We start from the raw sequence: 27,093 nt of genomic DNA on the forward strand, positions 1-27,093 counted from the left end.
CTACAGAACTTAAAGTTATAGGAGCAGTTAGATTAAATAATAATATTACAGTTTAATAAACAGTCTCTGCTTTTTTATGCTTAACCCTATTTAATTCCTTTAAATTATTAATACCTTATATAACTATATAAGTTATTTTTTCTAATTATAAACGTTTTTATTTATAAAAATATTTAATTTTTCTATTAATAGTATAATATTTTTTTTTTACTTTTTTAAAAGTATTTTTAAATTAAATATAAAATATAGTAATTTTATAAAGCTGCATAAGCAATAAAGAATATATATTACATAAAGATTTATTATTCTATATATATTTAATACAGTAAGTAGAATTTTCTTTAAATATTTAATATTTAGAAAAGTATTATTTTTTTTTATTAAAATAATAAATACAGTTTTTTATTTTAACTAAGTGAAAAAAAATAATTTTTAAAAAGACGTTATAACGCTCTGTCTTAAGATAAGATTTTTTATAAATACCTAATATAACGGTTAATAAAAAATAAATATTATATAAAAAAAAAAAAAAATATTAATAAAAAAATAGGGAGGAATAAATATTTATATTAAATAAAGTAAAGTCTTAAGGATAAAATTAATAAAAAGGGGATATTATATTATAACCCAGTTTTTATAGTTATAATAAGGGGCCTATTAGGTAGGCGTCCTTAGATAAAAGACAGTCCGTTAAACTAATTAGAAGCGGATTAAAAATTAATTTCTTAATTTAATATAGGATTAATAAATTAAAAAGTAATCCCCAGATGGATTAATAAAAGTCTTTTTAATTTAGCCTAGGTTAACTAGATATATAAGTTTACGTTTTTATATTTATTTAAATAGTTTAAATAGCTAGTTATTAATATAATAATTAAATTAGATTTAGATACTATATTTACTAGCTATGTGATATTAATAAAATAACGTTTATAACTGACTTAACTGCTCCGCTAATATAAACCTAAAACCTAAAGGTTTGTCCTTTGGAAACAGCTAACCTATACCAACATATAGGACCCAGTTCGTCACATTATAGTATATATCCCTTAAGTTAAAATACTATAAAATAAACTTTCTTCTTAAAGGTATTAAAAATATTTTTAAAATCTTTAAAGTAAACTTTAAGTTAAATTAAATATCCCTTAAGTTTTTTAATATTTTTATTATATATAGGCAATAGTTAACGCTTAATAAGGATTTTAATATTCTTTTTAATTAATTGTTTTTTATTTTTATTAACCTTATTAATAAAGGTTTTATTAAGTTAAAATATATTTTAAAAGACTATAATAATTTAATCTTTAATTAAGTTTCCTTAATCTAAGGTATTTTCTATAATAATATTTCTTTTTTTATTAAATCTAAATGTATTAAAATTAATAATTAAGGTATTACTAAATAAAAATCTAAATATAATAGTTTTATTATTTAAAAAATAATTAGTATTTTTTTAAATAAAAGTTATTAATATATAATATTTTAATCTTTATTTTTAATATAGGGTAAAAGTTCCTAAAGTAATAAACCTAAGTTATAGATTTATATTAATAAAAAGAATAAAAAGTAGCTTTTAAGCAGTTATAATTATAAATATATAAAAGTAAAATAAAAAGTTAAATTTATATTTAATTTTAATACTTTATTAACAACTAATTATTTAACTATTTAAAAGATTATAATAAAGTAAACTTATATATTTAGTTATTTTTTTATTCTTACTTAAGCTTATATTATTATATTTGTAAAAATAAAGCTATTTTTACAATCTTTATAGTATATACCTACGTAAAAGAGGGAGAACTAAACTTTTATTAATTGTACTTACCTATAGTTTTACTATAGTATATACTTCCATTAGTTCAGGCCATAATAATATCTAATTTAATATATAATATTTAATTTTATATATTCATTTAAAATAGTTAAATAATTAATTATAAATATAATATTTAAATTAAATTTATTAAATATTTTTTATTAATTATATAATTATTTACATTACTTAAATAATTAATTTAACTTACTTACTAATATAAACTAAAATTTAAGTTTATGTTTTAAAAATCTTAACTTATATTAACTTATAGGTTTATAGTTTATTTTAAGTCCTATGATTTTAGCTATTTAGGGACTTATTCTGTAGGGTTAGTTAACCTGCTGCCCCAGTAGAAACTGCATTGTGATTTATAAAGCGAATACAATTACAAAGGAACTATGCAACAGTTTATCGGCGCACCTTGTTCTAACCAGTTATATACATATAGAAGCATATATTGTTGTTATTAGCAGATTATACAGACTGGATTACTAAAGGGACTTATGGGTGTATGTATTAGCTTGTTCTGTTACAAGCAGGGAATAAATGTCTCCAATCAGCTAAAACAATAACATGTAGGCCATATACCTGGAAATTGCCTTTTTATTAAAGTAATAGTGTGAAAACTGTAGATCTGTTAGCGCTGTTGGGTTAGGTTTTGGTAAGTCAGATTTGTAGTTACGCCTGGGGGTTATTAGGACGCAGTGATTTTTTTAAACTATTTTATAAATTTTAACCTTAACTATATACTTTTAGTTTAAAAAACGCTTTATAACATAAAATGGTAGGTTATAATATCTGTAGCTTTGTTTAATTTTACTAACTTTCTGTGTAAGTGTATTTTCTATAATTAATTATAATATCTCTCAGATACTATATGTAGCAATTCCATCGGTACACTTCATATTTGTGCTGCAAAGTAGTATTCACAGCTTTCTATAGCCTCCCATCCGCTGATAAAGAAATGTGGTCTCCAAATATCAGTCCGAGCTTGAATACACTTGGAAATGAGCTCCAGTGACGAACGGATCTGAACGCGGATCATACTGCTCGACGCCTTCAATAGGTGCATATTTGTGAATGAGGTAACACATGTTATTATAGGCTCTGTAAAAAATTATAAGCAAGTCGTCATGGCCCCACGTAGACACACGATAGCAGTTGGGATGAAGTTGGAAAGAAGAGTCAGCTTACGTCTTTCTTCGGATACTTCCAGGCCGCATAGCTGAGTAATTGATAGCAACTTTGATGCTGTACAGTCTGTTCCTGTCATCAAATTCCTCGACAGGCTCCGCCGCTGGAAAGCGCCTCAGATAGTGAGCCATATAGGTCTTTGAGCGAAAGAAGGTGTTCCTAGACATGGTCTTTATAAGCAAGCTGCGCATCCATCGTAGCAATTGGAGCATCTGAGGGGAGTGGAACAACGCACAATTCACTTCTCCAGTTTCCGAACTCCATCTCGTTGTGCGCAAAATAGGAGCTGGCGTCATACACAACGCTCTCGCCCGTCTCCATGTCGATGCCTCGGTTTCCCTCCCACAAGTCGCCATGGATCAGGCACGGCTTTACAGGCTCATCACTACCACTCTGGCGCAGATTGCCCAGCAGCTGCGGAATCACGGCGTCACCCATCTGGCGGACAGCGAGTTCGAGTTCGGGCCAAGGCTCATTTACTTCAGCGTCGAGGCTGCAGGCATGCAGGAAGAGATTGCGGAAGAAGTCGACCCATTTGCTCTCCCAGGTGACATGGTGCGGAATGTTGCCGTCGTATGTTGTGACAGGGAAGCCGAATTTGCCAGTAGGTGACTGGCTGTTCTTGTGCAGCTCGGCGAGTTTGCCCATCAGGTCTTCAGGGTCGGGCGCAGTTGTCACGTCCATGTCGATGAACTGGGAGAGGTAGAAGTAGGTGTCTGGGCTTTGAACTTTATAACGTCCATAGCCATATGGTGTGGGGATGAAGTCAGGCATGACGCTATAAATCATTTTGGACGATACGTGCTCGCCTCCAAGCATCAGACGACCATGCTCTCCGTAAGCAACCTAGACGCAAAGACATTTCAGAGTCAGTTGCACGACGCAAAGTAGTTTAGCAGTGAATGCTAGGAGATGGAGATTTCATGGTCCTGACTCGGTTCGGCTTTCATACCTTAAGAAAGAAGCGCTGGATGGACCCGTCGGTTCTCTGAGCCGTCACTCTCCCAGTCACGGTCCACGCACTGGTGCCGAAACTCTCGACTGAGGTGAAGGTGACATCTTTGGGTAAGGCTGAATGTGAGAAGGTGTTAGCGATGGCTTGTGTACTATAACAGCACTCAGTGGGAAATATAATTGTGTTCGTACCCTCGATGACTGCCTCATCAAAAGGGAATACTCCGTCGAGCTGGGACAGGATATTCTGAATCAACGGGGCTTGTATAATCCCCTCGGTTCGATTTTGTAGGCCAGACTTGCGAATCAAAGAGTATGTGAGCAATGGATTGTCCGAACGGGCTGATGGCAGAAGTGGATTGTCGCGGAGTTTACCTCGACTTCATCTTGGTCCAACACGGCGCGCTCAGCAAGTCCCAAGTCCTGCGCGGCATTGGGCTGTTCCACGATGGAGGGCGCCATTCTATCAGTTGACACAAAGATCCAAGATGGCTTGGGGTTCTTCCAAGACCGATAAGAGAGGACTTGGCCCAGGGCAATTAATTCCGCGGGACATGCCTACCATCTAAATCCTCGTGGTGCAGTGCGCGTCGTTTGTCAGATTGCCGGGGTGTTATCATGTCGACCCCGCCCAGGCTATGAGTACATGTATGGGTGGGAATGAGGGGCTGAGGAAGATGGTGATGTGCTATACGATATGAGTGGCCCAACCGTGTGATTGACGCTGCGCAGGGATCCTATTTTGTTCTCGGAGTCGGGCAAACTACAGTTGCACGTCTCACACTGACTGTTCCGGCATAGTACAGCAGTGCGCATCCTCAGCCTCATATTCAGACCAGTCAGGGAGCATTATAATGGCGCACCCGCTGGCAAGAAGCGGCCATATGTAGCTTTGCAGAACTGCAACCATCCCTCTATGAGACTAACACACCACGACATGCCATGTACCACCTGGGCGGCACCACAGAAGCTCAATATGGACAGTAGCATCAGGCTGCCTCGTGGTCCCCAGTTTTTTAAATCGTGTTGCGATCTCCCGCAGGCTCTGGGCAAGCGACAACTCGATGCGGTCGTGACGCAAGAGATTCGAGTCGAAACTTGGTGATAGTCTGACACCATGGTTCGTATTCCCTCTTCTACTACTCCAGTCTACTCTATTAGGCACGCCAGTACTAACTAGCATCCGGGATCACAATATAGTTTCGCAAGCCGTTTGCATTCCCGAGACGACACCGGGATGAGGCGATCGAGGCCGACCCCAACAGCAGTGACGATGAAAATACCCGGCCGTTGGCTCTCGAAATAACCCAGTCATCGACAGCGTCCTCAATAGCCGATCGTTCAGTGAAAGATCCTCTGGGCCTCAAAGTGGTGTATCGGCCGCCAAAAGAGCGCAAGGTGGACATCATATTTGTTCATGGTCTTGGCGGGAGCAGTCGCATGACATGGACGAAAGACCACAACCTCGACAACTTCTGGCCCCTCAAGTTCCTGCCTCATGAGCCCGAGATAGGAGATGCCCGGATCATGACGTTTGGATACAACGCCAAGTTCAAGCCGGGAAGCAGTGGGTCAAGTACCATATCTGTGCTGGACTTTGCCAAGGAGTTGCTCTACGACCTCAAATATGCGACCGATGAGTCGTCGCCGGAACTAGAGGATCTTAGGCTGGGACACAAACCGATCATATTCCTGGCTCACTCGATGGGCGGACTCATCGTAAAGGAGGCATACATGCAGGGCAAAGATGACCCCGAGTACGCGGCTATCATCAAGGCCATCTCATCTATCATCTTCCTGTCGACACCACATCGTGGAACAAACCTAGCTGAGACGCTAAACCGCATTCTTAGGGTCTCATTAGTCGCCAAGCCGATGCAGTTCATCTCCGAGCTCACATCGGGCTCACAGACGTTGCAGAAGCTGAACGAGTCGTTCCGGCACGTCGCTGAGAAGCTGCAGATTATTTCGTTTTATGAGACTCGCCCGACGCCAATAATCAAAAGCGCTACCAGTATCATGGTCTTAGAGAAGGAATCCTCGGTGCTCGGGTACCCTGGCGAGATATCGAAGCCACTGGATGCGGACCATAACGGAGTCTGCAAGTATGATGGCCCAGACGATCCGCGCTACATCACCATCAGGAATGCGCTAAAGAGTTTGGTTGCCAAGTCCAATCATAAAGGTGCGTTTCGTAATACATGTCTTCGTCTTTGCATCACCAGAATGCTAATGTATCTGATGTAGAGGGTAGAGAACACACGGCTCGTCACGCGAGCTCCGATAGCAGCAGCAGCAGCAGCAGCAGCAGCAGTTTCAATGCTTCAGACCGCTACCACTACCGAGGAGGATCAAGACGGGCTTCGACGAAGGAAGGTAAGCTAAGCAGTATTTGCTGAAGATTGAATGAGATGATCAATGGTAACATTTCTTGTGTTGGACGCAGTAGAAGCGACAAATGCACCTGGCACAGCAGAAGCTGCAAAGGAGAATCTCGGGAACTATCTCTCCTCGGCAGAGTCACCAAACCAAGACTTCAACTTCTTCCGTGACCGCTGGACTGTGGGGACCTGCGAATGGATATTCAGCAACCAAGCCTTCACAGCCTGGCTCGAGGACGATCGAATAACCCCCCACGTCCTGTGGCTCCAGGGCAACGCAGCTGGAGGCAAGTCTATCATGTCGTCGTTTATTATCGACAAGCTTGCCCGGGGCGGCCTGCCGTGTTACTATTTCTTTTTCCGCTTCAACGACCAAAAGAAGCGCTCAATAGGTACCCTTCTTCGGTCGCTCGCTGCCCAGATGGCCAACTCGATCCCTGCCTACGCATATAAACTACTGGATGTGGCTTCGGTGACTACCGATCTGAAAGCGGCTGACTTTCGGAGTATCTGGCAATGGTTCTTCAAGGACACTCTGTTTGCTCTGGGAGAGGAAGTCGAAAATCCGATATACTGGGTGATGGATGGGCTGGACGAGGCTGACACGCCTTCGTCACTGATCCGCCTACTAGCCGACATCGATGCAGCCTCTGTCAAGATCCCTCTTCGCGTTCTTATTGTCAGTCGAAAGACTCACGACCTCTCATCTGCCTTTGTGCGCTTGGGCAAACGGATCGACATGGACACTATCTGGATTGAGGGCAACCGACAGGATCTTCTTGCGTACGTTGAGCAAGAAATGGACTTTACCGAGGAAAGCGAGTACCGTGATCAGGTCGTAGCCCAGCTGCTGGAGCGCACGGGAGGAAACTTCTTGTGGTTGCATCTGGCTGTGCACAAGATCAACCAATGCCACACCAAGTTAGACGTGGAACGGGCGCTTGAAGATCTACCGTCAGGTATGCACGAGCTATACGATCGAATGGCTTTGTTGGTGCAGAACCAGCCAAAGGCCAGTGACCGTCGCCTGGGGCAGAGTATTCTCGGCTGGGCTACATGTGCAAGGCGATCTCTCAGCATTGAGGAACTGAAAGATGCCCTGGGAGGAACAAGCGATATGCGCGAGATTGTCGAGATCCATCGGACTGTGGAAGATCTCTGTGGTGGCTTCGTTGTGGTCGATAATGAGGGCAAGATTGCCATGCTCCATGAGACAGCGCGCGAGTATCTTACTGGCTCGACTTTGTATGAGAGCTCTGGACGACGGCCATACGCAATTGATCCGCGACGGACACACGATTTGCTCTTCAAGAGGTGCATAGCTTGTCTCACGGATCCATCGCTGCGGAATCTCATCAATCGCGGCGAGCCACCCGCCCTCCTCAACTACGCCATCAGCTCATGGTATATTCACCTGTCTAAGGGAACATGCATCGACCCCAACCCTGAGATTCTTGATGTCGTGGTTCGATTTCTTCGCAGCCCTCACGTCCTTGTCTGGATGTTCAGCGCAGCGACTCAGAACGAACTGCGGTTCCTCGTCATTGCGTCTCGATATCTGGCTGGCGTGGTGCTTGGCCTGCGACAGCTCCAAGATGAAGGCGAGTCTTTGGCCCAGCGGCAGGCCACGGAAGTCATCGAGGGTTGGGCAACGGACCTGATCAAGATCGTGGGCAAGTTCGGCAAGAACCTGACGCGGGACCCAGACTCAATCTACAGGCGGATTCCGCCGTTCTGCCCGTCGCCATCCATGATCTATCAGCAATTCGGCAAGAAAGAAAGTCGGACGCTGCACGTCTCCGGAGTGGCGACCACAAGATGGGACGACTGCCTAGCGCGCTTTTCCTTCGAGTCCGGAGCTGTGGCCTCGACGGTACTGAACGCTGGAAGCCAGTTAGTGATACTCACGATCGATCGAAGAACCAGCACGATCGCCACTTATAGCGACGCAACGTTTGGGGAGCAGCGGCGCATGCAACACGCCGAACGGGTTCTCATGATACAGGTGAATAAGCTGGGTAATCTGCTCGTGAGCTACGGCTATAAAACGACCAGGATATGGGACATTACGACGGGTGCTTGTATCAAGGTGGCCAGCAACCCAGCCACACTGCCGCGACCTCAGGCCATCACCTTCGTCCAAGACGAAATCCTGATGAGTAGCGAGGACCGCTGTGTTCGTTCTCTGTCCATCAGTGACGAATCTAGTGTTGATTGGAGGCTCAAGTCGCGGGTCGAGGAACAAGGCCAGGTCTTAGACGGCATCATAGCCAACGCTCCCTCCTGCGCGGCCATTAGCCACGATGGGCGTATGGTTGCTTACGGATATCGAGGGCATCCCATCACTGTCTGGGAGATTGACCCCACTGTTTTCTTCAGCGAGATTGTGCTAGACGCAGATGGTGCAATTGACATGTTAGAGGCCTCAAGTATGAGATGGCACCCTCTGCGTTATGAGATCTTCTGCCTGAGTAATCTTGGCATCCTGTTCAAATGGGATCCAGATTATGATCAGGCTGAATTCACGACGCACTCTGGGGCAGACAAGCTCAACATCAACTCCAACGGCTCTCTTGTGGTGACCGGGGACGCGAGGGGTAACATCAAAGTCTATGCCAGTGCAGACCTCTCGCTGCTATGCCACTTGCATTCGCAGGACAACATCGTGAGTTTATCCTTCAGCTCAGACTCGCGGAGGCTGTATGACGTGCGCAGTCTTTATGGAATCGTCTGGGAGCCAAGCACGCTCGTGAGGCTGGCGGAAAAGTCCGAATACCCAGAGAGCAATACGGATCTCGAATTCACGGGCGATAACGAAAGTCTGGCGAAGCTGTCGCTCTATTCCGAACACACTTCAGCTCAATTCGACAGCGTCGTCTCGCTCGCCAGACAACCAGTCGGGTCCCTCTACTGCTACGCTACCGAGGACGGCGTCGCAATGCTAGGAGAGGTTGGGAAGGGTAACGTAGGAGAGTTGGCGCGCTCAGCGAGCTACTTAGCTATGGAGCACATGGTTTGGAGCGAGGATGGGCGACTCGTCGTCTTGAGCGATCTCGGGGGGCGGTTACTATTCAAGCGAGTCACGCGGTCTTCCAATAAATGGAGCATCCAACACGAGCATGATCTCGTCATTCCACCCTTGCAAGGACACATCACACAGCTCGTAGTCCATCCATCCGGAGATCGACTGCTTGCCGCTACGCCGACAACGCTGCACTGCGTCAACCTCAAGACATGGGAAATAAATGCCAAGCCATGTCCCATTAATGTTGAGCCCCAGATCAAATGGGCATGCCATCCCACGATACCTGACTACATTCTCGGATTCTCGAGAACGCGGGTGCGCATCGTGTCTTGGGTAACTCTCGATGAGTTGGGTGTTCGAACATATGAGCTTCCAAGGGCAACGAAGCAGCAAGCGCCAGGGCCAACGACTGCTTCACACGGACTCTTGGCCCGTGCCAATCCCCTCAAGTCGGATCGAGATAAGCTTGGCCGGCTGATCTCGGGCCAAGGCTTTCCTCAGATTCTTTTCGAAACACATCTGGCCGGATCAGGGGAGTCGACCCGCGAATTCCTCGTCTTCGAGGCAGCGGACATCACTCCAAGCCCGGACGACGCAACGACGGGGCTTTCGTATACCACCTTACCAGAACATGTCGCCTCACGCATACGGGAGCCTCTCGCCTTCCTCCCGCGGGGCAAACTTGCCTACCTCGACATCGATAGGTGGATTTGCACGTTCCGCTTGTCTATGAGACCGACTCCCGGCCGGCGAGTTGGATCAATATTATCATCTTCATCATTCCAATCCAGCGGTCCAACCGACTCACAATCCGGCCGTCGACTCTCAGAAACGCTGTCTCGTAGGCGCGGGAGCCTGCAGATAACCGGTACAGCTACGGAGAAAGTTGTAGCGGCAAGACGGCATGGGTCGGAATCTGCTGCACTGGGCAACACCAGCGGCATAGAGAGGCATTATTTCTTACCTGGAGATTGGGCCACGGCGAATGAGGCGTATCTCTGCGCTATGACGCCGGATGGGACTCTGCTATGTCCGCAGAACGGGGGTATCGCATCAGTTCAATCAGCGACACTGCGCAAGTAGAATATGCATGACATTGATGCATATTCTATTGTACTCTGCAAACAGAATAAGCTGTATATAACTTTGAACTTTGGGGACGGTAGGTGTGACACAATAGATATATGGAGAATGGGCATGAATTGCTAACCAGAGTTCCAAGTGAGGGCAATGCTCTATAATGGGGAGTAAATGATCCCTGCCACATGCCGTGCACAATGGTGCACGTGACAGCAAGACTGCCATCACCCCAAGACCGCAACGCATAGAAAAGACTTACTTGCGATAAAAGTATACTACATTGATCTTCGGGAAGCGATGCGTTGTATTAAGAAGTCTATACCCTAGACTTGCTCTAGACAGCACTTTGATTGGAGGAATCTACGGGCCAGCGACGGGAAGTCTAATTGGTCCGGGAATAGGGTGTGTAAGGGAATGATACCAAGAACAGATAGCTTAATAACACAGACAAGTCAATACAGCGTATATTTTCATTTAGCCATAATAAGTCTCGTCTCTGCAGGGACAAGCGCCTCGCGTCTAGATCAAACAATCCCTTACAATTCGGATCGTAGCGTGGCCAACAAATTGGGAATCGAGAAATTACGACATCTGGCATTGCGATGAGGTGTAAGATCTCGATGTATCGACAAAATCCTAATACAGCTTGCCTAGGTACACAATGCATGCTATTGGGCAGCTAAGCTCCGAGCACGATGTAAAGGTGAGCAGTTTCTATATGGACTCTATTATTAGTATATGCTTCTGCTTATCCTGCCGCATCTATTGTCCTTCTCTATTCGCCACTTGTCTCTCCACTCTCATCATAGTCACCCTCTTTCATTATTGTGAATAAGCCCGGCTTGAGTCCAGCCCTACTTTTGCTCGTCATATAGACCCCTCCTAGACATGTCCACCGAACCAAAGCACGAGTTGGGCGCACCGAGGCCCAGTCTAATCCCGGAAGAGCCTTACTCGGCTTTCAGTAACTGGCAAAAACGCTCGATCGTGATTCTGATGGCCTCGGTGGGCTGTCTCGGCACACTCAGCAGCTTCGTCTACTTCCCCGCAATCCCACAACTGACCGACCATCTCCATGTCTCAGTCGCCGACATTAACCTGACCATCACCGTGTACCTCATCGTGGCGGCGATTGCCCCGACTATCGTTGGCAATTCCGCCGACACCATCGGCAGGCGGCCGACCGTCGTCGTCTGCTTGGTTATTTATCTCGGTGCGGACATTGGGCTGGCCCTGTCACCATCGTTCGCTGCTCTGCTGTGCTTTCGCATCTTACAGGCCGCCGGGATATCGGGGACGTTTGCCATCACTTTTGGAGTCCTCGGTGATTTATTCACGCCTGCGGAACGAGGGAGCACATCGGGCATCATGTCCTTTGTTCTTAACACCCCTCCAAGTTTTGGCCCTGTGCTTAGTGGATTGCTGATGCAACGGTGGGGATGGCGTTCGATCTTCTGGTTCCTCACAACGGCGTCAGCGTGCTTCTTACTTGTCATCGCTCTATGTCTTCCTGAAACTTCCCGATTGGTTGTTGCAAACGGGAGTACACCAGCGACTCATGGTCTTCGTAGGCCGATTCTCCCACTTTTACTCCCTAAATCTTTGGTAGGCGAGCAAGCTTCCGCAAGCGCATCAAATAATGAGAGAACTGGGCGCATCAGCTGTCCCAATCCGCTTAAGACGCTTAGTGTACTGAGAAAGCCTGCAACGTTCCTCATTATCTGCGCAATGGCCATATACTACGCCATCTACTCGACTCTTCAAGCTTCGCTTTCGAGTCTATTTAGCAGCACATACAAAACTTCGAGTGTAGTCACCGGCTTGATCTATCTTCCATTCGGTGTCGGATGCGGTCTCGGTGCTGTCCTCTCAGGTACGAATTATAGCTCAGAATTGATCTCCATTCATTCAGATCTTCATTTTCAGCGGTCTAAGAGTTGGCTCAAATGAGCTGACAAGGCCTAGGCAAAGTACTGGACATAGAATACAGACGAACGGCGGCTAGGCTTCATTTTCCACTGGACCGCGGAGCAAACCATGATCTGGCCTCCTTTCCCATCGAAAAGGCTCGTCTTGGCAGCCTGGTTTACGCTTTGCTGCCTTGCTGCCTCTGCATCGCTGGATACGGCTGGTCAATCCAGTACGAGTTGGTGAGTTTAGTTCACTGGGTGTGGCCTGGTTGAAATGACGTGGGCATTGAAGCTGACTTTCAAAACGAAGCACATGGCGGTGCCGCTTATACTACAGTTCCTCATCGGTCTTCCCGTGCAGGGCATTTTCACAGCCATAGGCACGCTGCTGGTAGACACTCACCCGGGCAAACCAGCAAGTGCACAGGCGGCGAACAACTTTATCCGCTGTGCAACTGCAGGTGCAGGACTAGCTATATTCGAGCCTGCACTTAGGCGATTAGGGCCAGGCTGGACTTTCGTACTTTCCGCCGCAAGCGGTCTCGTGGCGGCTGCGCTGCTGTTCTGGGTCAGGGGTTCCGGTATGTTATGGAGGAGACGCTCTCGCCGCCGTCAAGCTAACAAAATCAGCTCTCACTAGTGGGTTAGATAAGTCTATTTAAAGCAACTGAGTTTGATTTAGTTCTAGGATGTTATAAAGGGAGGCAAAGGTTGTAATACTTCTATATTATATTACATATATATATTTATTCCTTTAGTTTTTTTTTATTTTTCTTTACCCTCAACTACTAATTATTTATTAAGTAAAATAAAACCCCTCAATGAATTAAGCTATACCCCCTATTAGTGCAGGTATATGCTATATTACATTAAGCCATAGCTGTAACTTAACGCAGAATTACAGGTTAGGGTTTTACTACTAGCGAATACTAAATCAATATAACCATTAGGTATAGTAGTAAGAAGTAAATTGACTATTATCCCAAACTGAGAAAAAGAGAAACTAGTGACTATATAAAAGGACTAGTAGCATAGTTTAGTATAAGGCATAACCCTCGTAGTATATCTAACGTATCCTAGTAGAAACATTTTATCTATAAAAAGTATATTAAATCTATACTCATGTTAATAAGCTGCAACTGTAATATTTCAAGCGAGTAGATATCCTATGGGTTTATCAAACTCCCTTGTGCGCCTATTTTGAACATTTTGAACATTGAGTGAATCCTTGATAAGCTTGCGGGTACCTAATAATATATTTGAAATAACTAGTACGTAGAAGCTATATTATTTGGTTTTATTCGAAAATATATGGAGCTAATACTACTTCGTATTATTTAGCAAGAGCCCTCGTTAGGATCAGCCCTAAATCAGTCAGATACGTTAATGAAGAGCTTCGAAATGGAAATAGACTATAAAAGTACTTACCTATAGCGCCAGTTGCCGTAAGTTGTATCGCCTCCCTTTGAACATTCGATTTCCTTCGAAAGGCCGTCAAAGCACTCTTGACTATAAATTGTGCGCGAAGAAGGGGCATTTTTCCCAGTGAGGCCAATGGTAAGCATAACGACCTTGTTATTTCCAATGGGGTAGCATTTAACGCGGGTTTCACGCTTGCTGTATGTGCCCGTGAGGGCACCGCTGCAGGCTGTCAGGGCTGCCTTATTGGCAGCGGCTTTCTCAGCGCCGTAGCTGGCCCCAGTCTTAAAGCAACTTCGCTTCTCCAAAGCGTTCAAGCTGTCATCAGGGTTGGCGATGGCTGCAGAGGAGGCCAAGCTAACGTAGCTGATGGCCGAGATAAAGATGGTTGAGGGCTTCATTTCAAAGAGTTTTGCGAAAAATCTTCAGAAATTTAACCAGTAATGGAAGTGAATTCAGATAGTGAATGAGGTACTGTTGCAATAGGAGTTGGGCTGTTTGTTACTATTGATGATCTGGGTTTTGTTAACTTGAAGGTGGAATCTCGACCTCTTATATAGAAATTTTGATGCTATGTTATGCTCTGCTATAGTGTGTCATGTGAAGAACGCTCAATTGGGAGAACAAGTGGCCAAGGCGCTTAATGTTCTGGGGCAGGATGCTCTAGGAAGCCGGTCTGAAAGTCAAAATCTCACTTTTCTAGACTCCTCCTTCACATCGCCTCGATAATACACCAGGATCTGGCTCCTCCAGTTCGCTGTGGAGATACCAAGCCTCGTTACTGTCTATGATGGCCTGATAATCGGCGGATTTCTAAATTAAACATCCTTCCTTCCAGTCATTTCGTATTTATGCTGGCTGAAGACCGAAGGATCCGTACTATTTACCTATGGTTAAGTATTACTTACAGCCAAGACGTTACAGCAAGATAGTTCAGGCTGAATAAAAGCCTATCGGAGTGATAATTTACTCCGTACATGGCCCTCTTTCAATGTTACGACGGAAGCAGCTGCAATAAAGTAAAACCCATTTCTATTTTCAGGCCTATTAACTAACACGCATATAGGTTTCTGCTGATGTCTTATGTCTGGTTTCCTTCAATAGCTACCTCGGCTAGCTATGTATTAGAAGCCGGGATATGTGTAAGAAGAGTAAGGAAGAGTAAGGACACTACAACTATGTCTTCGCAGGTAGTTCGCGGGTGGGTAGCAACAAATGATTGTATTCATCTCTGCCTTCTCGTAGTTTTCTATCGAAAACTGGACTACGTCTTTTATACGGAGTGGTTCCTGACTAAGGGCTATATAGCCCTTAGACTGCGGCCTAGCTTCGTGGTAGGTGCGCTGTAGCAGCGTAGCCCCACGTTCTGGACTACGGGCCTGACACTTATGTACTCTAAATTCACTACTGGGAAATGCAATGGAGCAGCGATGCTCAGTCTAACTTACTACAAATCTACATTAGGATAGTTACCAATAATTACTTTAGGTACCTATAAGGTACAATATATGCAGGGCCTACAACTACTTAAAGTTGTATTACTCTGTAAACAAAATGCAGAGGTAGACGCAGATCTAAGGGAAAGGCACATGCCGCCCCCAAAAAATAGCCAGTCTAAGCCTCGGTATATTGGACTCTTCGAGGTACCCGCTTTATACGAGTACATAGTACCTAGGTATATACCTGTGAACTTAAAGTTACTGCATTAGGAAGGGAATCCGTGGTTAACTTAAGGTTAGTGGTATGTATAACCTAACTTTTTATAGCAGTATTACATACTATGCATAACTAGAACCAGAAAAGCCGCCCTTAGTGTAAAACAGATTATATGCAATACGGACTTCGTTGGCATTGCAATTTTAGTGACTATTGTAAACAGGGAAGTCTGGCCCCCAGTTTTTGATGCCTACACCAGCGGTTCGGCAGCCGCACTCGGTGTTAGGCCGGGCACAGCGGCCGGAAGCACTAACCTGCGTCGTGCCAGCACTTCCAGTCAAGGCCGAAGTTGGATAACATTGTGGGTGACCCAAAGCCTGCGAGAAGAACCACATGGGACCGACCTGAGCAGCAAGTTGCTGTCCACTAGCATTGAGCCACTGTCTCATCGTCGCATCAGAGTAGGAAGAGAAGGAGAGGGCCGAGCCCACAAAGGGGCTGAGTGCCGACAGCAGGCCTAGAGGGGGGATTACCATCATTGTGTCTAGTCTTTATACTGCAATAGGCAAAGTCTTGTTGCCGTGCCTTAGTGACACGAAAGAGATATTCCTCTGACTTAGTACTTATTACCCTTCTACCATCCTGCGGCTAAACATACCCCCCTGAGTAACTCGATGAGAGCAGTATGTTTAGAGAGGGCAAGTCTTAGCACGAAGAGTAGAGTATCGAGAGCACGTGTCACCACGAGAGAGCTGGTTTGTAAACATCGTGTAAGCATCAAAGAGCTAATTTACAGGGCACGTCCTAACAAGAAGGAGATATAATCGTATACAAATGAGTCTATCTACAAGCAGGTTGCTTTCCAACAAGACGTATGCTTACAAGCGTCGTTCGGCTTCTCCAAGATGGTATTGGTGGTTCTGTGTAGTACAAAATGCCGCGCCTTCACCCAGAGGAAAGACATCCATGTAATCATCTTGAAGAAATGCCAGATACCACGGGAGTGGAATCGGCAGTAACGGGCGCTACAAAGCTGGACCACTCTTAATACAAGAGCTAACATTAAGCTTAATACGATTTGGAAAGTAGCGAGACCTGTCATCTTAGCTGAGTTATTAATATAAGTGGCATATATAAAATGATAACCATAGGCTGAGGTATAGCATTTTGCTGAACCAGAAGCTACAGCTTTATTAACACTCTCATCCTAATTACAACCTCTTGATCAACTACCATTGCCAATTAGAAAAATCTTCATCTCCCCCCTCCAAAAATCGCCGCCTCAAAAAAATGCCAACATTGAAATTCATCATAGGTTCAAGGTCACCAAATCGATCATGCAGCTCAGAATTATCACCCTCTTTTTGAGCTACGTTCTTGTTTCGGCTGCTTTTGACGCCGAACCCCGTGTTGCGCGTGGCGCACCGATGGTCTTCAAAGGAGCTAATCCCCTGATCGAGAGACGTGAACCAGAAGCCAAGGCCTGGGTGCCTCTCGAGAACTTGGCTATGGCTGAGAATTGAATCTCGTGCAAAGTCCAGTACGTGGGAGTATTACACCTTGGGACTGTTGGTGTTGTATATGTATTCTGACCCGTGAGTTTGTCATACTGGCAGCGTTAAAGGCAATGAAGGCCTTTGCCAACAAGCGGCGGTATGGAATGTCTAGGAATGTAGTATTCTATGAAATAGAAAGGGTGTTTAGGTCTGTTGGAGGCTTAGTAGCTAAGCCACGCAATTAAGTTTACTCGCCTAGTTCAACAGCAATGAAGGAGAAGAGCAATCCACTACATTCATTAAGAAAAAAGCACTGATATTGTCTCGCTCATCGAAGCTACGTGATTTGTAGCAGATACCTAGTAAATATCCATGGATCTTTTTTGGGGGCGGTTAAATAATACAGTGGTCCTGCTTTTGAGCTGTATATATAATAGCTAAAGGTACAGTAGGTAAAGATTGTGAGTTACCTGGCATAGGAACATGATAATACACTCGGCCATGTAGATATTGAAAAATATAAAGGAGAGTCTACAATGGGAATGAAAACTGACAGTACGTACTGTGCAGTAGATTTGTAACGCAATGGTGTTACTACCATTGGATATATCATTTGAATTTATTGCTAATTATTTACGTGTTATTAATCCGTAGTGTAACTTAATGTAGATTAATAAGATAGGGAAATCTTTTCTTATATTCCCTTTGACCCTGAGGGGAGAAGGTGCCTTATTCCGAGGCAGCGGGTGACGTTTTCCAGTATCCTACATGTTATTTTGTTGTAATTCTATCTGTAATCAGGCAGGTGTTAGAGATAACTCAAGTGTTATTAATGCGATTGGATGTTAAAAGGTACTAGATGTTACAGCCTATACACATAACGCAAGTACCATTTGTCTTGAGAAGAGGGCTTCCTCAAATTGTATAATTCTATTATTGTTTATAAGTGGGCGATGATTAATATATACCACTTACAAGTGCATAGTGCCAATAAAGAACAAGTCAGGTCGACTGCCTAATGAAAGCCGATGATTACCGTCGGATGTGAATTTGAATGGCTCACTGAATCTGAGGCCTCCTAAAAGTTGGTGGCACTTGTCCCACTGAGTCGAAGGTGTACTGGTAACAAATCCCGCATACATACCAAGCAATCCGGGGATATTGAGCTACCAACCACAGGCCCTGAATTGCGCATATATTTCCAGATCAGGAATAACCCACATCCCCCTGGTAAGCTGGTCTGGATTATACCATTGTATGAACAGGACCAAAAACCAGCCATAATATATACTATCCTCAATTTTATGAGAATGTATATATTCGACGGGTACTTTAGGCATTTAGGGCAAGATGCCCCCAAAAGGAGGCACCCACAGAAGCGGTGTGATGATAACTTATATATATTCCTTTTCCATAATGCTTTCTATTCCATCCAAGCAAATACTCCATTGACACTATAATTCTCATCCACACTACCTGCGCAATGACTAGAGGACCACGAGGCATCAACGCCGCAAGACAGCTGCGGGTTAACCAAAGAGAACAGCGATGGGCCGATCTAAACTATCGAAAGGCAGCGCTGGGCACAGTTTATCGATCATCCCCATTCGGCGGCTCTTCACACGCCAAGGGCATTGTCCTTGAAAAAATTGGTGTAGAGGCAAAACAGCCCAACTCTGCAATCCGCAAGTGCGTCCGAGTTCAGTTGATCAAAAATGGAAAGAAAGTTACCGCTTTCGGTATGTTTATATTCCACTGGTCTTTATTTGTTAGCATTGTTACTAACCTTACTGCAAAGTCCCTAATGACGGTTGCCTGAATTTTATAGACGAGAATGACGAGGTGTTGCTGGCTGGTTTTGGCCGCAAGGGCCGAGCTAAGGGCGATATCCCAGGCGTTCGATTTAAGGTTGTTAAGGTCTCTGGGGTCAGCTTGCTTGCCCTCTGGAAGGAGAAAAAGGAGAAGCCTCGTAATTAGAAACTAATAAAATAAGCCTATATATATACACTTATGTTTATATTTACAAAGTATTATGGCTTGGTCTTTGTAGCTGTAATTGTGCGCCTACTGGGTAGGTACCTTCGGATAATTGTAATTCTTGACTCGTTTCGTTTACTTTATGTGTAGTCACGGTATAATGCTATATCGTTAACCCTCATGGACCAAATTCTGTTCTTGACACATTGCAGCATATATGCCATCCTTGCGGATCAGCTCTTCATGGGCTTAGGCTTCCACCACCCGACCACCATATAAGACAAAAATACGATTCGCCGGGCGAATGGTGGAGAGACGATGGGCAACCACAATGGTGATGCTGTTTCCAGTGGCAGCCTCCGTAAGAGCAGCCCGGACAATGCGTTCAGACTCCGTGTCGAGCGCACTTGTGGCCTCGCCAAGCAAGATCACACTAGATTGCCTGATGAGGGCCCTGAAAATTGCGATGCGCTGCCTCTGACCCCAGAAAGTTGACTACCGCTAGTCCCGCAAAGGGTGTTAAGACCTTCGGGCAGAGAAGCGACAAAGTCCCAAGCGTTGGCAGCTTGACAGGCTGCTTCGGTATCTGCATCGGACGTGTTGAGCGAATTAGTGCCGTGGGGGATATTTTCTCTAATGGATCCGGGGAACAGCGATGGTTCTTGCTTTACAAGAGCCACATGTTTGCGGTATCTTACCGGACTGAAGGAGGTTAAGGAGTGCGAGTCAATGGAGATGGTACCGCTAGCAGGATCATACAACCGCTCTAAGAGCGAGATCATTGTGCTTTTGCGGCATCCCGAGGCGCCGATAAAGGCCACAAAATCGCCGCGCTGGATCTATTGACTTGTCAGTCATATAGACACACGGAAAGGCTGGGCGAATTGCATCGACTGTGGTTTTCCAGTAATTACCTCCATCGATATACCATTCAAGACCTTTCTATCGGGGGCGAGAGGGTACAAGAATTGGAGATCTTTCAACTCGTAGGTTCTGCAGTTATCAGGAGGTCCAGAGGCCCTGTTGGTGTCCGTTTCTGCCACCGTTGGCTCCAAGCCGGATAACCAGAAGTAATAGTTCCCTGCTTGGATTCCACTGGTAAACCCTTTTGCCACCGAGGTTAGCAACACAGTGAATGTGTCAAGACGAGAGTTTGGCTTACTTCCGGTAAAGCTGAAGAGTGTCTCAGCGGCCATTCCGGAGAAGTAGACAACAATGAAGGCAACCATGAATTTGTAGAAGGTGATTTCGCCATCGCCGACAATGCATCTTCCCAGAGATATGCTTGCGCTATATGTCCGCTTCCAGATAAATGGATATACTACTCTATTCACCTCGTCGATGAGTCTTGTTTCGTGTAAACTTCTCACGAAAGCCGAGTCTCTGAGATATGAACCGGTTATTCTTCATGGGCCAGTTCGGATTAACAACCAATCGAGCGGCAATCTTCTAGCATTGGTTCTATTGAACAAGACGGAAGGCAGTGCCTCAGTTCCGACCCATGTCTGCGTTGCTTGGAAATCCAAGGTAGCCAGCGACCGAAACACCTGCCCTCTCCAGTATATCTCGCATTTAGCAGGAACAGGAACAGGAGCAATCGAAGAATCAAGATGAGCAGAAAGAGGGTACCTCCTTCGTCAGTGGCCAAACTCATACTTTCGGGTACGCTGAACACTGTTGGAAATGCATTGGAGCTGTCACTTCGCAGTCATTGCGGCTTCTCGGAGGAAACAGATTGGACGGCGGTGGCGATTCCGCGGCTGGGCAAACACCATTAACTGTTTTCAAAAGTTGTTTTCCTTTAGCGCCAAATATGTAACAGTCATAAATAACAGCGCTGATATGGTCAGCTGTACCATTAAGAACACCAATGATGTTAGAGGCGAGTTGTTAACCCATGCTGGCCTCGCCCTCGCCCTCGCCTTGCTCGGCCTACTTGCCGGAGTGCCTCAAGCCTTCAGCGCTGTAGTCGCAATTGGTGGACTTATTTCGCTGCTAAATCATGGAAGCATATGATGCGGATGAATGACACGAAAAACGATGAGTCAATTGCGATGCTGTTCCTGGGGGACAAAATACAGCATGTTGTGGGAGGCTTAGGGCCATTTGAAAATGACTACGACATTGCAACGGTGCGGAACCACAAGGAGGAACACACGGACACCTCTAGGACCAAGTCATATACTTTCCAAGTAACAATGCACTCAGTCATCAACGCCGCGTACGAGGAGCGGACAGTTACGCGTATCCGGGACAATGGCATGTCCACTCAGATGGTCCATCTCCCTCTTGGGCTCTCACAGAAAATGGTACAGTGTTGGCTTCTGGTTATAGATGGACTTAAGCCGTCCGGGTTTGCAAATCCGTCAAAAAAACCACCATTTACACTAGGAGAAGGCTCTATCTTATCCTACAACACCGCCTTCAAGTTCGGGCAGGGTATTTATGATTGCTGATACTCCAACGGTTACTGGGCTGAGCAATCCGACACCGTCTTTGAAGCCGATGGAGAGAAGAGAATTGCCATTGTCCAAGGGCCAGATTCATATTTCAAGCCGGCGGGACACCATTTGCCCGGTTATCAAGTCCATCATTTCCCTGAGGACCCGTTCACTCCAGTGCTGCATCTCTCACCCTGATCTATTCATTTAGGCAGCTCGGAGAAGGCCACAAATTGTCGCTTAATTGGCAGGATTGACGGTCCTGATGAGGCAATGAAATTAATTCAAAAAAAAAAAAAAAAATGAGAAACGAGACAACAATAATTAAGCTTATCATCTGGGCAAAATAGATAAGGATGTCTACAATCTCTATGCTTGGACGTGGAGAAAATCTAGCAAAATAATAATATCAAACACAGGCGGTATGGTATTCTTTATTGCCAAAAAATGGTGGCCAGAGACAAACATTGCGAAAAAGAGCCATTGATTGGTTGACAAGTGAGAGAGCTATCGCTCTCCGCTCCTGAACAGGTAGTTTACTTAGCGTGTGTGAGATTAATAGCAATTTATTATATGATTCACCTTATGAACAAAGATAAGCTTGATATAACATACAGGATTTATATTTATCTATAGCACCTTCCCTATATACTTCTATAGGTTAGATTCAATATCTAGATGAGAGATTCAATACTGTAACAGCTGGTTGAATAAAAGGCTATGCCTCAGCCTTTGGTTCGGAACCCAGAATCAACCCATAGCTCACTCCAATCGGCAACAGCCGCTCAAACCAAACCTTGGAGAAAGCATGACCGCGTATCAAGGTTCAAGACCAAAATGATTCAAGTCATAACAATATGGCGCCAACTTAAGAAGCATATGTGCATCGTTTACGTATCTTTGCTCCATATTTGTAAAAAATAAACGGAAGAGGGACGCAAGCTAGTGATAAAAAGGCCGGAACAGAACTTGCCCAGTGGATACCGAGACTCTGGTACATATAGGGAGTAAAAAGAGGAAAGGCCGCGCCGAATAGTGATCGCAAGACTGTATTCGCGGCTATCGCGGATGCAGCGAAGATGAGGTATGAATCAATTAAATAATTCGTGATAGACGAGAAGACGACCAAGAGCCCGAAGCCAAACGGAACGTTTGCGAGTACTGAAGAGACCCAATGGATAGACGGGCTATTTGTCCATGCGAACTAAAACAGTCCAATGGGGATAAAAAGAGAAGCGTACCTGGCGGGTATAAGGCGAGTTTCGGGGGGAACGATTCCTCCCTTCATTTTGGCGATTTCTTTGTATTTTTTGTTTGTCCAGAAGCTAAATGCAGCTGCACATAACAGACCGACTGAACCACCGAGAAATGGAAGACCACCGATGCCCTCTGACCAGTGGCGATCTAGTTGATAGATTACAGGGAAAGCTCCGAAGAAGAGGTAGAGGGTTCCTACATCAAGACATAAGTGAAAATGTAACCATAATTCTCACAATTTAACCCAAAACAAACCGTAGATAATTGCCATGTATAAAGATAGCAGTGATACTATAGGCTCCTTGAAGAGAAAAACCCAAGGTCGAGTCAAGCTGGTTTTAAGTAGGCTCCCCACGGAAGCCCCTCGCCCGTTGATATCAAGCTGAATTACGTACGTCTTGTTCGTAATCTGGGATAGTTCTGCAGCTCTTCTTCGAAGGATAACAGTCGCGTACGTCTCTGGTATGAATAAAGTTCCAAGGATCCACACGACGCCTCCAACGATGGCAATCATTCCTGCAACCCATCTCCAGCCTTGCTTCTCTCCTAGGAAACCACCGCACAACGGCCCCAGTGTTGGTCCGACCACTGGCATCAAAACAAATAAGCTCAAAGCGGTGCCTCAATAAGTAGCTGAAAAGGTGTCTGCGATCACACCAGCAGTATTAGTGAGCGTAGACGAGCCAAAGGCGCCTGCAAAAAAACGAAGAGCAAGGATCGTGGCGGTAGTATTGGCGCCGGCACAGCCAGCATTGAAAGCGGTGAATGCACCAAAGGTTATAACAAATATAATTCGACGGCCGTACATTTCCGACAAAGGAGCCCAGAGTAGCGGTCCAACAGCGAAACCGAGGACAAAGAGCGATACCGCGGCTGTGATGAGCTCCGTGCTTGCGCCGAGGTCAGACTCCAGCTCAAACAACGTACCTGGGATCATTTTGTATGAACATATTTTGTAATCCAAATTTGGTGAATCCACAAACTCTAGACTTACCAGTAAAAGCCGTTGAGGCAAAAGACGTCGCCAGCGTCCCTCCACCGGCAATGATGGTGATTACACACCGCAAGGCGGTGGACCAGTTATAAGGATTACCAGCGTCATCTGGGATGAAATTGACCACATAAGGGTCGTCTTGTGTACCAGACCCAGCGTAAGGAAACTCGAGCAACTCATTCGTAACTCGAGATTTGCCTAGGACAAGGCTAAATATAGATAATCGCTGCTGTGAGCTATCTTTGGATTTTTCGGTCATGTTTCTGCAATATGCTCGGAATCCTATCGAGTGTTTGGGGGATGTTAATTAGTGATATTGGCACTAGTAGAGTTGAAAGAAGAGAATTTATCCAAAGAGATATAGCGGCATTATTGACAGCATCTGCTAGTGAGATAGTAGAATATAGCATTCATTCTCATTCTCGCTCGCTCTTCTTTTAAGCTGTCATTTCATTATGGAGTCAATTTCAGCGTTCGGTTTACTTCCACGTTCCGCCAAGTTCCACTGTGTGTCTTTACATTATTAATCACGAGATTGGAGTTACGAGGTACGGATTTGGGCGAAGATATAATGGCAATGCCGAGGCGTCGCTAATTCCTTTTGTGGTTAATAAATGGTGCTCCTCGTTAGAATGCAAGTAGACGGGTACAAATGAGCTGGGAAAGCCTGTATGATGAAACATGCCGCCGAACGCAAGGAATAGCCTCCCAGAACTGTCCCTCGGGTATGCTTGCTGATGTGTCCGCTGGATATGTCCGCTGGATATTTCCGCTGGAAAAGTCCGCTTGGGGAGTTCCGCTCAAGAGAAAAACGCCACTAGTGTGGAATGGATATATCTTTCTGTCGCGCAGTAGTACTAGAAACAGTGTGTCAGCAGGGCCTAACTGTCTTTCCCTAGTCGTTTCTCCTCTTCGGTAAGGCTTAGGAAGCCCCTGTTCAACAGGGATTAGGATTGGTCTGGAGAGCTAAAGAGGCCGCACGGAATATCCGCAGAGCTTCTGGGTGTTTAGTCGTCTACCTATTTAGTATATAATACAATCTATTGGTCTCAACAAAATTCGAATTCGACTTTGCCATTGCACGAAACAAGGTGGTGTTACATCCAACTCCTATAGACATTACCGCCAACAACAGTATAGTCGTCCCTTTCAACTGGCATCAGAACATACAATGACCGACTGGGAGACCCGGGCCCGGGAGCATGCGAACGATGTAAACGCACGGATTCCTGAGAAATGGGTCATCCAGGGCAAGATCCCTACAGCAGACGAGCAACGAGATGTAACGGGTTACATTCGTCAGTTTCTGACTGCACGAGAAATCCGTATCACCGAGACCGAGGCCATCGATATTGTAGCAAATATAGCGTCAGGGACATGGAAAGCAAAAGAAGTTACCGAAGCATTTTGCCACAGGGCAGCACTGGCCCATCAACTGGTATGGTGGTACAAAGTATACAGCTTTCCCATCATGGCCATAATGTTAATAGCATGACAGGTTCATTGCCTACATGAGATATTCTTTGCTGCGGCTATCTCAGACGCAGAAAAACTTGATGATTACTTTGAGAGGACTGGCCAGACAGTTGGTCCACTTCATGGACTGCCCGTGTCACTGAAAGATCAGTTTCACGTGAGGGGCGTTGAGACAACCATGGGCTACGTCGGCTGGTTAGGAACTTTTGAGGGTAGGGAGGGTACAGGGAAAGAGAAGGTCTTCGAAAGCGAGATGGCACGCGAGTTACGAAACCTCGGAGCCGTTTTTTACATCAAAACCAGCGTGCCACAGACATTGGTGAGTGGGGAGACATTCAACAATTTTATCGGTTACACCAATAACCCCAAGAACCGTCACCTATCTGCTGGTGGCTCTTCTGGAGGTGAGGGAGCATTAATCGCTCTGAAAGGGTCTCCTGTTGGGTTTGGGACCGATATTGCCGGCTCCATCAGAATGCCCGCCAGCGCCAACGGAATTTACGGTCTCAAACCCTCTGCTTATCGTCTTCCATACGAGGGCGTGGCAACTAGTCTGGATGGTCAAAACACTATCCAATCCAGTATTGGGCCTTTGGCACCTTGTGTTGGCGCGATGCGCCTACTGTTGAAAAATGTTTTGGCAAGCAAGCCCTGGCTGTATGACCCACAAGTTGTAGAGCTCCCATACCGCGACGAGCTCGAGCAATGCACTCGCGATCTCGCCAAGCGCCGGCTAGTTTTTGGAATCCTGGATCATGACGGCGTCGTTACTCCTCATCCCCCAGTGGCACGGGCCATGGGTCTTATACGGTCTGCTATTGAGGATCTAGGGCATGGAGTTCTTGAATGGAAGCCGCCCGCTCATTCGAGGGCGGTGGGTATCTTGGTCAGTCAGGCTTGTATCAGTTATCAAGACGCATCGAAGGATTAACAAATTGTAGGTGAACTCACTTTTATATGACGGCGGACAAGATGTGCATAAGAACTTCCGCCTATCCGGTGAAAGAATCTTCCCCCAAATCACAGGCCTGTATGGCGAGACGCCTAGCGACAAACAACAGAACGCCACCGATATCGCCGCCAACAATGTCTTGAAGCGTGAATATCAAAAGGAATACCTGGATTATTGGAATGGGACGGCTGAAATTACTGGCACTGGTCGCCCGGTCGATGCTTGGATTCTTCCTGCGGCACCGTTTACCGCAGCGAGACCTGGACGCTATGACTGGTACGGCTACACTGCGGTCACTAATGTTCTTGACTACACGACTGCCGTGGTTCCCGTCACTACGGCCAACAAGGACATTGACTTGAAGAATGAGACATACACTGCTCTTAACGATTGGGACCGAAAAGTTTGGGAATCGTGTAAGTGGATTTCTTTTTTGCAACCCCGTGATTTTCTCGATATTTGAGAAGATATACGTATGCTGATTCATGTCCTATAGACGATGCAGAGATCTATGACGGTGCGCCGGTGGCTGTACAAATAGTCGGCCGACGCTTTGAGGAGGAAAAGATTCTTGTCCTGGCCGAAGTTTTAGACGAGGCACTTGGTAGGGCCAATTCCTAGATGGCACATGCATGGCCTTTTAGATAATTGGGTACTCTCAGGCTAGCTCGTGTTACGATAGTCAGAACACACAAAGTAGCAAAGTATAACATCTTTTTTCTCACCAGTGATTCTGCTTGGTTTTCCCTTTAATTTCCAAATGACGGTGTATGGTAACAAGGGTATGAACATGACGAATCACCGTTATGTGATGCATGCTTATTATGTACAGAGGACTAGCGTCATAACATGCATGACTCTCTCATTATGCTCTTGGTTTGGCTACCGAGGGCTCGCCCCTCGAATAGCAGGATACTTGTTTTACATTTCACCTTGCTGGTTCTGGTTTAAGGTAGACTTGGAGAGACACGATTGGCGGGGGTGGAGTAGAACCTTTCACGACTGACGTGGTGGTGGGTAGGACTTTTACTAAAGCAGCGGACAATCCGGACTTTACTTTAT

The 27,093-nt window shown here is 45.4% G+C and overlaps 9 protein-coding genes across 9 annotated transcripts; 3 read left to right on the plus strand and 6 right to left on the minus strand.

Moving 5' to 3' along the window:
* Positions 1-2,799: 2,799 nt before the first annotated feature.
* Positions 2,800-4,429, minus strand: TRIVIDRAFT_222732 (uncharacterized protein; the record flags this gene model as incomplete). Its single annotated transcript, XM_014100482.1, has 6 exons — positions 2,800-2,926; positions 3,014-3,172; positions 3,249-3,859; positions 3,966-4,084; positions 4,160-4,265; positions 4,343-4,429. 6 exons carry the CDS (start codon positions 4,427-4,429, stop codon positions 2,800-2,802), a joined length of 1,209 nt encoding a protein of 402 aa, XP_013955957.1.
* Positions 4,430-5,323: 894 nt separating this feature from the next.
* On the plus strand, positions 5,324-13,003 carry TRIVIDRAFT_151811 (uncharacterized protein; the record flags this gene model as incomplete). Its single annotated transcript, XM_014100483.1, has 8 exons — positions 5,324-6,176; positions 6,447-8,241; positions 8,275-9,806; positions 9,864-10,089; positions 10,273-10,429; positions 11,306-12,326; positions 12,419-12,603; positions 12,674-13,003. Coding segments are annotated over 8 exons (6,099 nt in total), but the record flags the coding sequence as incomplete, so codon positions are not given.
* Positions 13,004-13,602: 599 nt separating this feature from the next.
* On the minus strand, positions 13,603-14,272 carry TRIVIDRAFT_111995 (uncharacterized protein; the record flags this gene model as incomplete). The annotated part of the gene is made up of 2 exons (XM_014100484.1): positions 13,603-13,728; positions 13,792-14,272. 2 exons carry the CDS (start codon positions 14,181-14,183, stop codon positions 13,701-13,703), a joined length of 420 nt encoding a protein of 139 aa, XP_013955959.1.
* A 1,369-nt stretch (positions 14,273-15,641) lies between these two features.
* On the minus strand, positions 15,642-15,977 carry TRIVIDRAFT_222736 (uncharacterized protein; the record flags this gene model as incomplete). Its single annotated transcript, XM_014100485.1, has 1 exon — positions 15,642-15,977. One exon carries the CDS (start codon positions 15,975-15,977, stop codon positions 15,642-15,644), a length of 336 nt encoding a protein of 111 aa, XP_013955960.1.
* An 830-nt stretch (positions 15,978-16,807) lies between these two features.
* Positions 16,808-17,917, minus strand: TRIVIDRAFT_201713 (uncharacterized protein; the record flags this gene model as incomplete). The annotated part of the gene is made up of 6 exons (XM_014100486.1): positions 16,808-17,004; positions 17,049-17,118; positions 17,498-17,528; positions 17,703-17,725; positions 17,825-17,864; positions 17,910-17,917. The coding sequence occupies 6 exons, from the start codon at positions 17,915-17,917 to the stop codon at positions 16,808-16,810; spliced, it is 369 nt and encodes a 122-aa protein (XP_013955961.1).
* A 500-nt stretch (positions 17,918-18,417) lies between these two features.
* TRIVIDRAFT_151803 (uncharacterized protein) lies at positions 18,418-18,911 on the plus strand (the record flags this gene model as incomplete). Its single annotated transcript, XM_014100487.1, has 2 exons — positions 18,418-18,673; positions 18,733-18,911. 2 exons carry the CDS (start codon positions 18,418-18,420, stop codon positions 18,909-18,911), a joined length of 435 nt encoding a protein of 144 aa, XP_013955962.1.
* Positions 18,912-19,160: 249 nt separating this feature from the next.
* TRIVIDRAFT_201715 (uncharacterized protein) lies at positions 19,161-20,140 on the minus strand (the record flags this gene model as incomplete). The annotated part of the gene is made up of 4 exons (XM_014100488.1): positions 19,161-19,388; positions 19,610-19,750; positions 19,826-20,016; positions 20,074-20,140. The coding sequence occupies 4 exons, from the start codon at positions 20,138-20,140 to the stop codon at positions 19,161-19,163; spliced, it is 627 nt and encodes a 208-aa protein (XP_013955963.1).
* Positions 20,141-22,220: 2,080 nt separating this feature from the next.
* Positions 22,221-23,862, minus strand: TRIVIDRAFT_191922 (uncharacterized protein; the record flags this gene model as incomplete). The annotated part of the gene is made up of 5 exons (XM_014100489.1): positions 22,221-22,539; positions 22,594-22,804; positions 22,865-23,230; positions 23,267-23,536; positions 23,604-23,862. The coding sequence occupies 5 exons, from the start codon at positions 23,860-23,862 to the stop codon at positions 22,221-22,223; spliced, it is 1,425 nt and encodes a 474-aa protein (XP_013955964.1).
* A 912-nt stretch (positions 23,863-24,774) lies between these two features.
* Positions 24,775-26,652, plus strand: TRIVIDRAFT_53223 (uncharacterized protein; the record flags this gene model as incomplete). The annotated part of the gene is made up of 4 exons (XM_014100490.1): positions 24,775-25,041; positions 25,102-25,965; positions 26,021-26,447; positions 26,528-26,652. 4 exons carry the CDS (start codon positions 24,775-24,777, stop codon positions 26,650-26,652), a joined length of 1,683 nt encoding a protein of 560 aa, XP_013955965.1.
* Positions 26,653-27,093: the final 441 nt, after the last annotated feature.

This window comes from Trichoderma virens, assembly GCF_000170995.1.
Source record: "Trichoderma virens Gv29-8 chromosome Unknown TRIVIscaffold_63, whole genome shotgun sequence".
Classification (NCBI taxonomy): domain Eukaryota; kingdom Fungi; phylum Ascomycota; class Sordariomycetes; order Hypocreales; family Hypocreaceae; genus Trichoderma; species Trichoderma virens.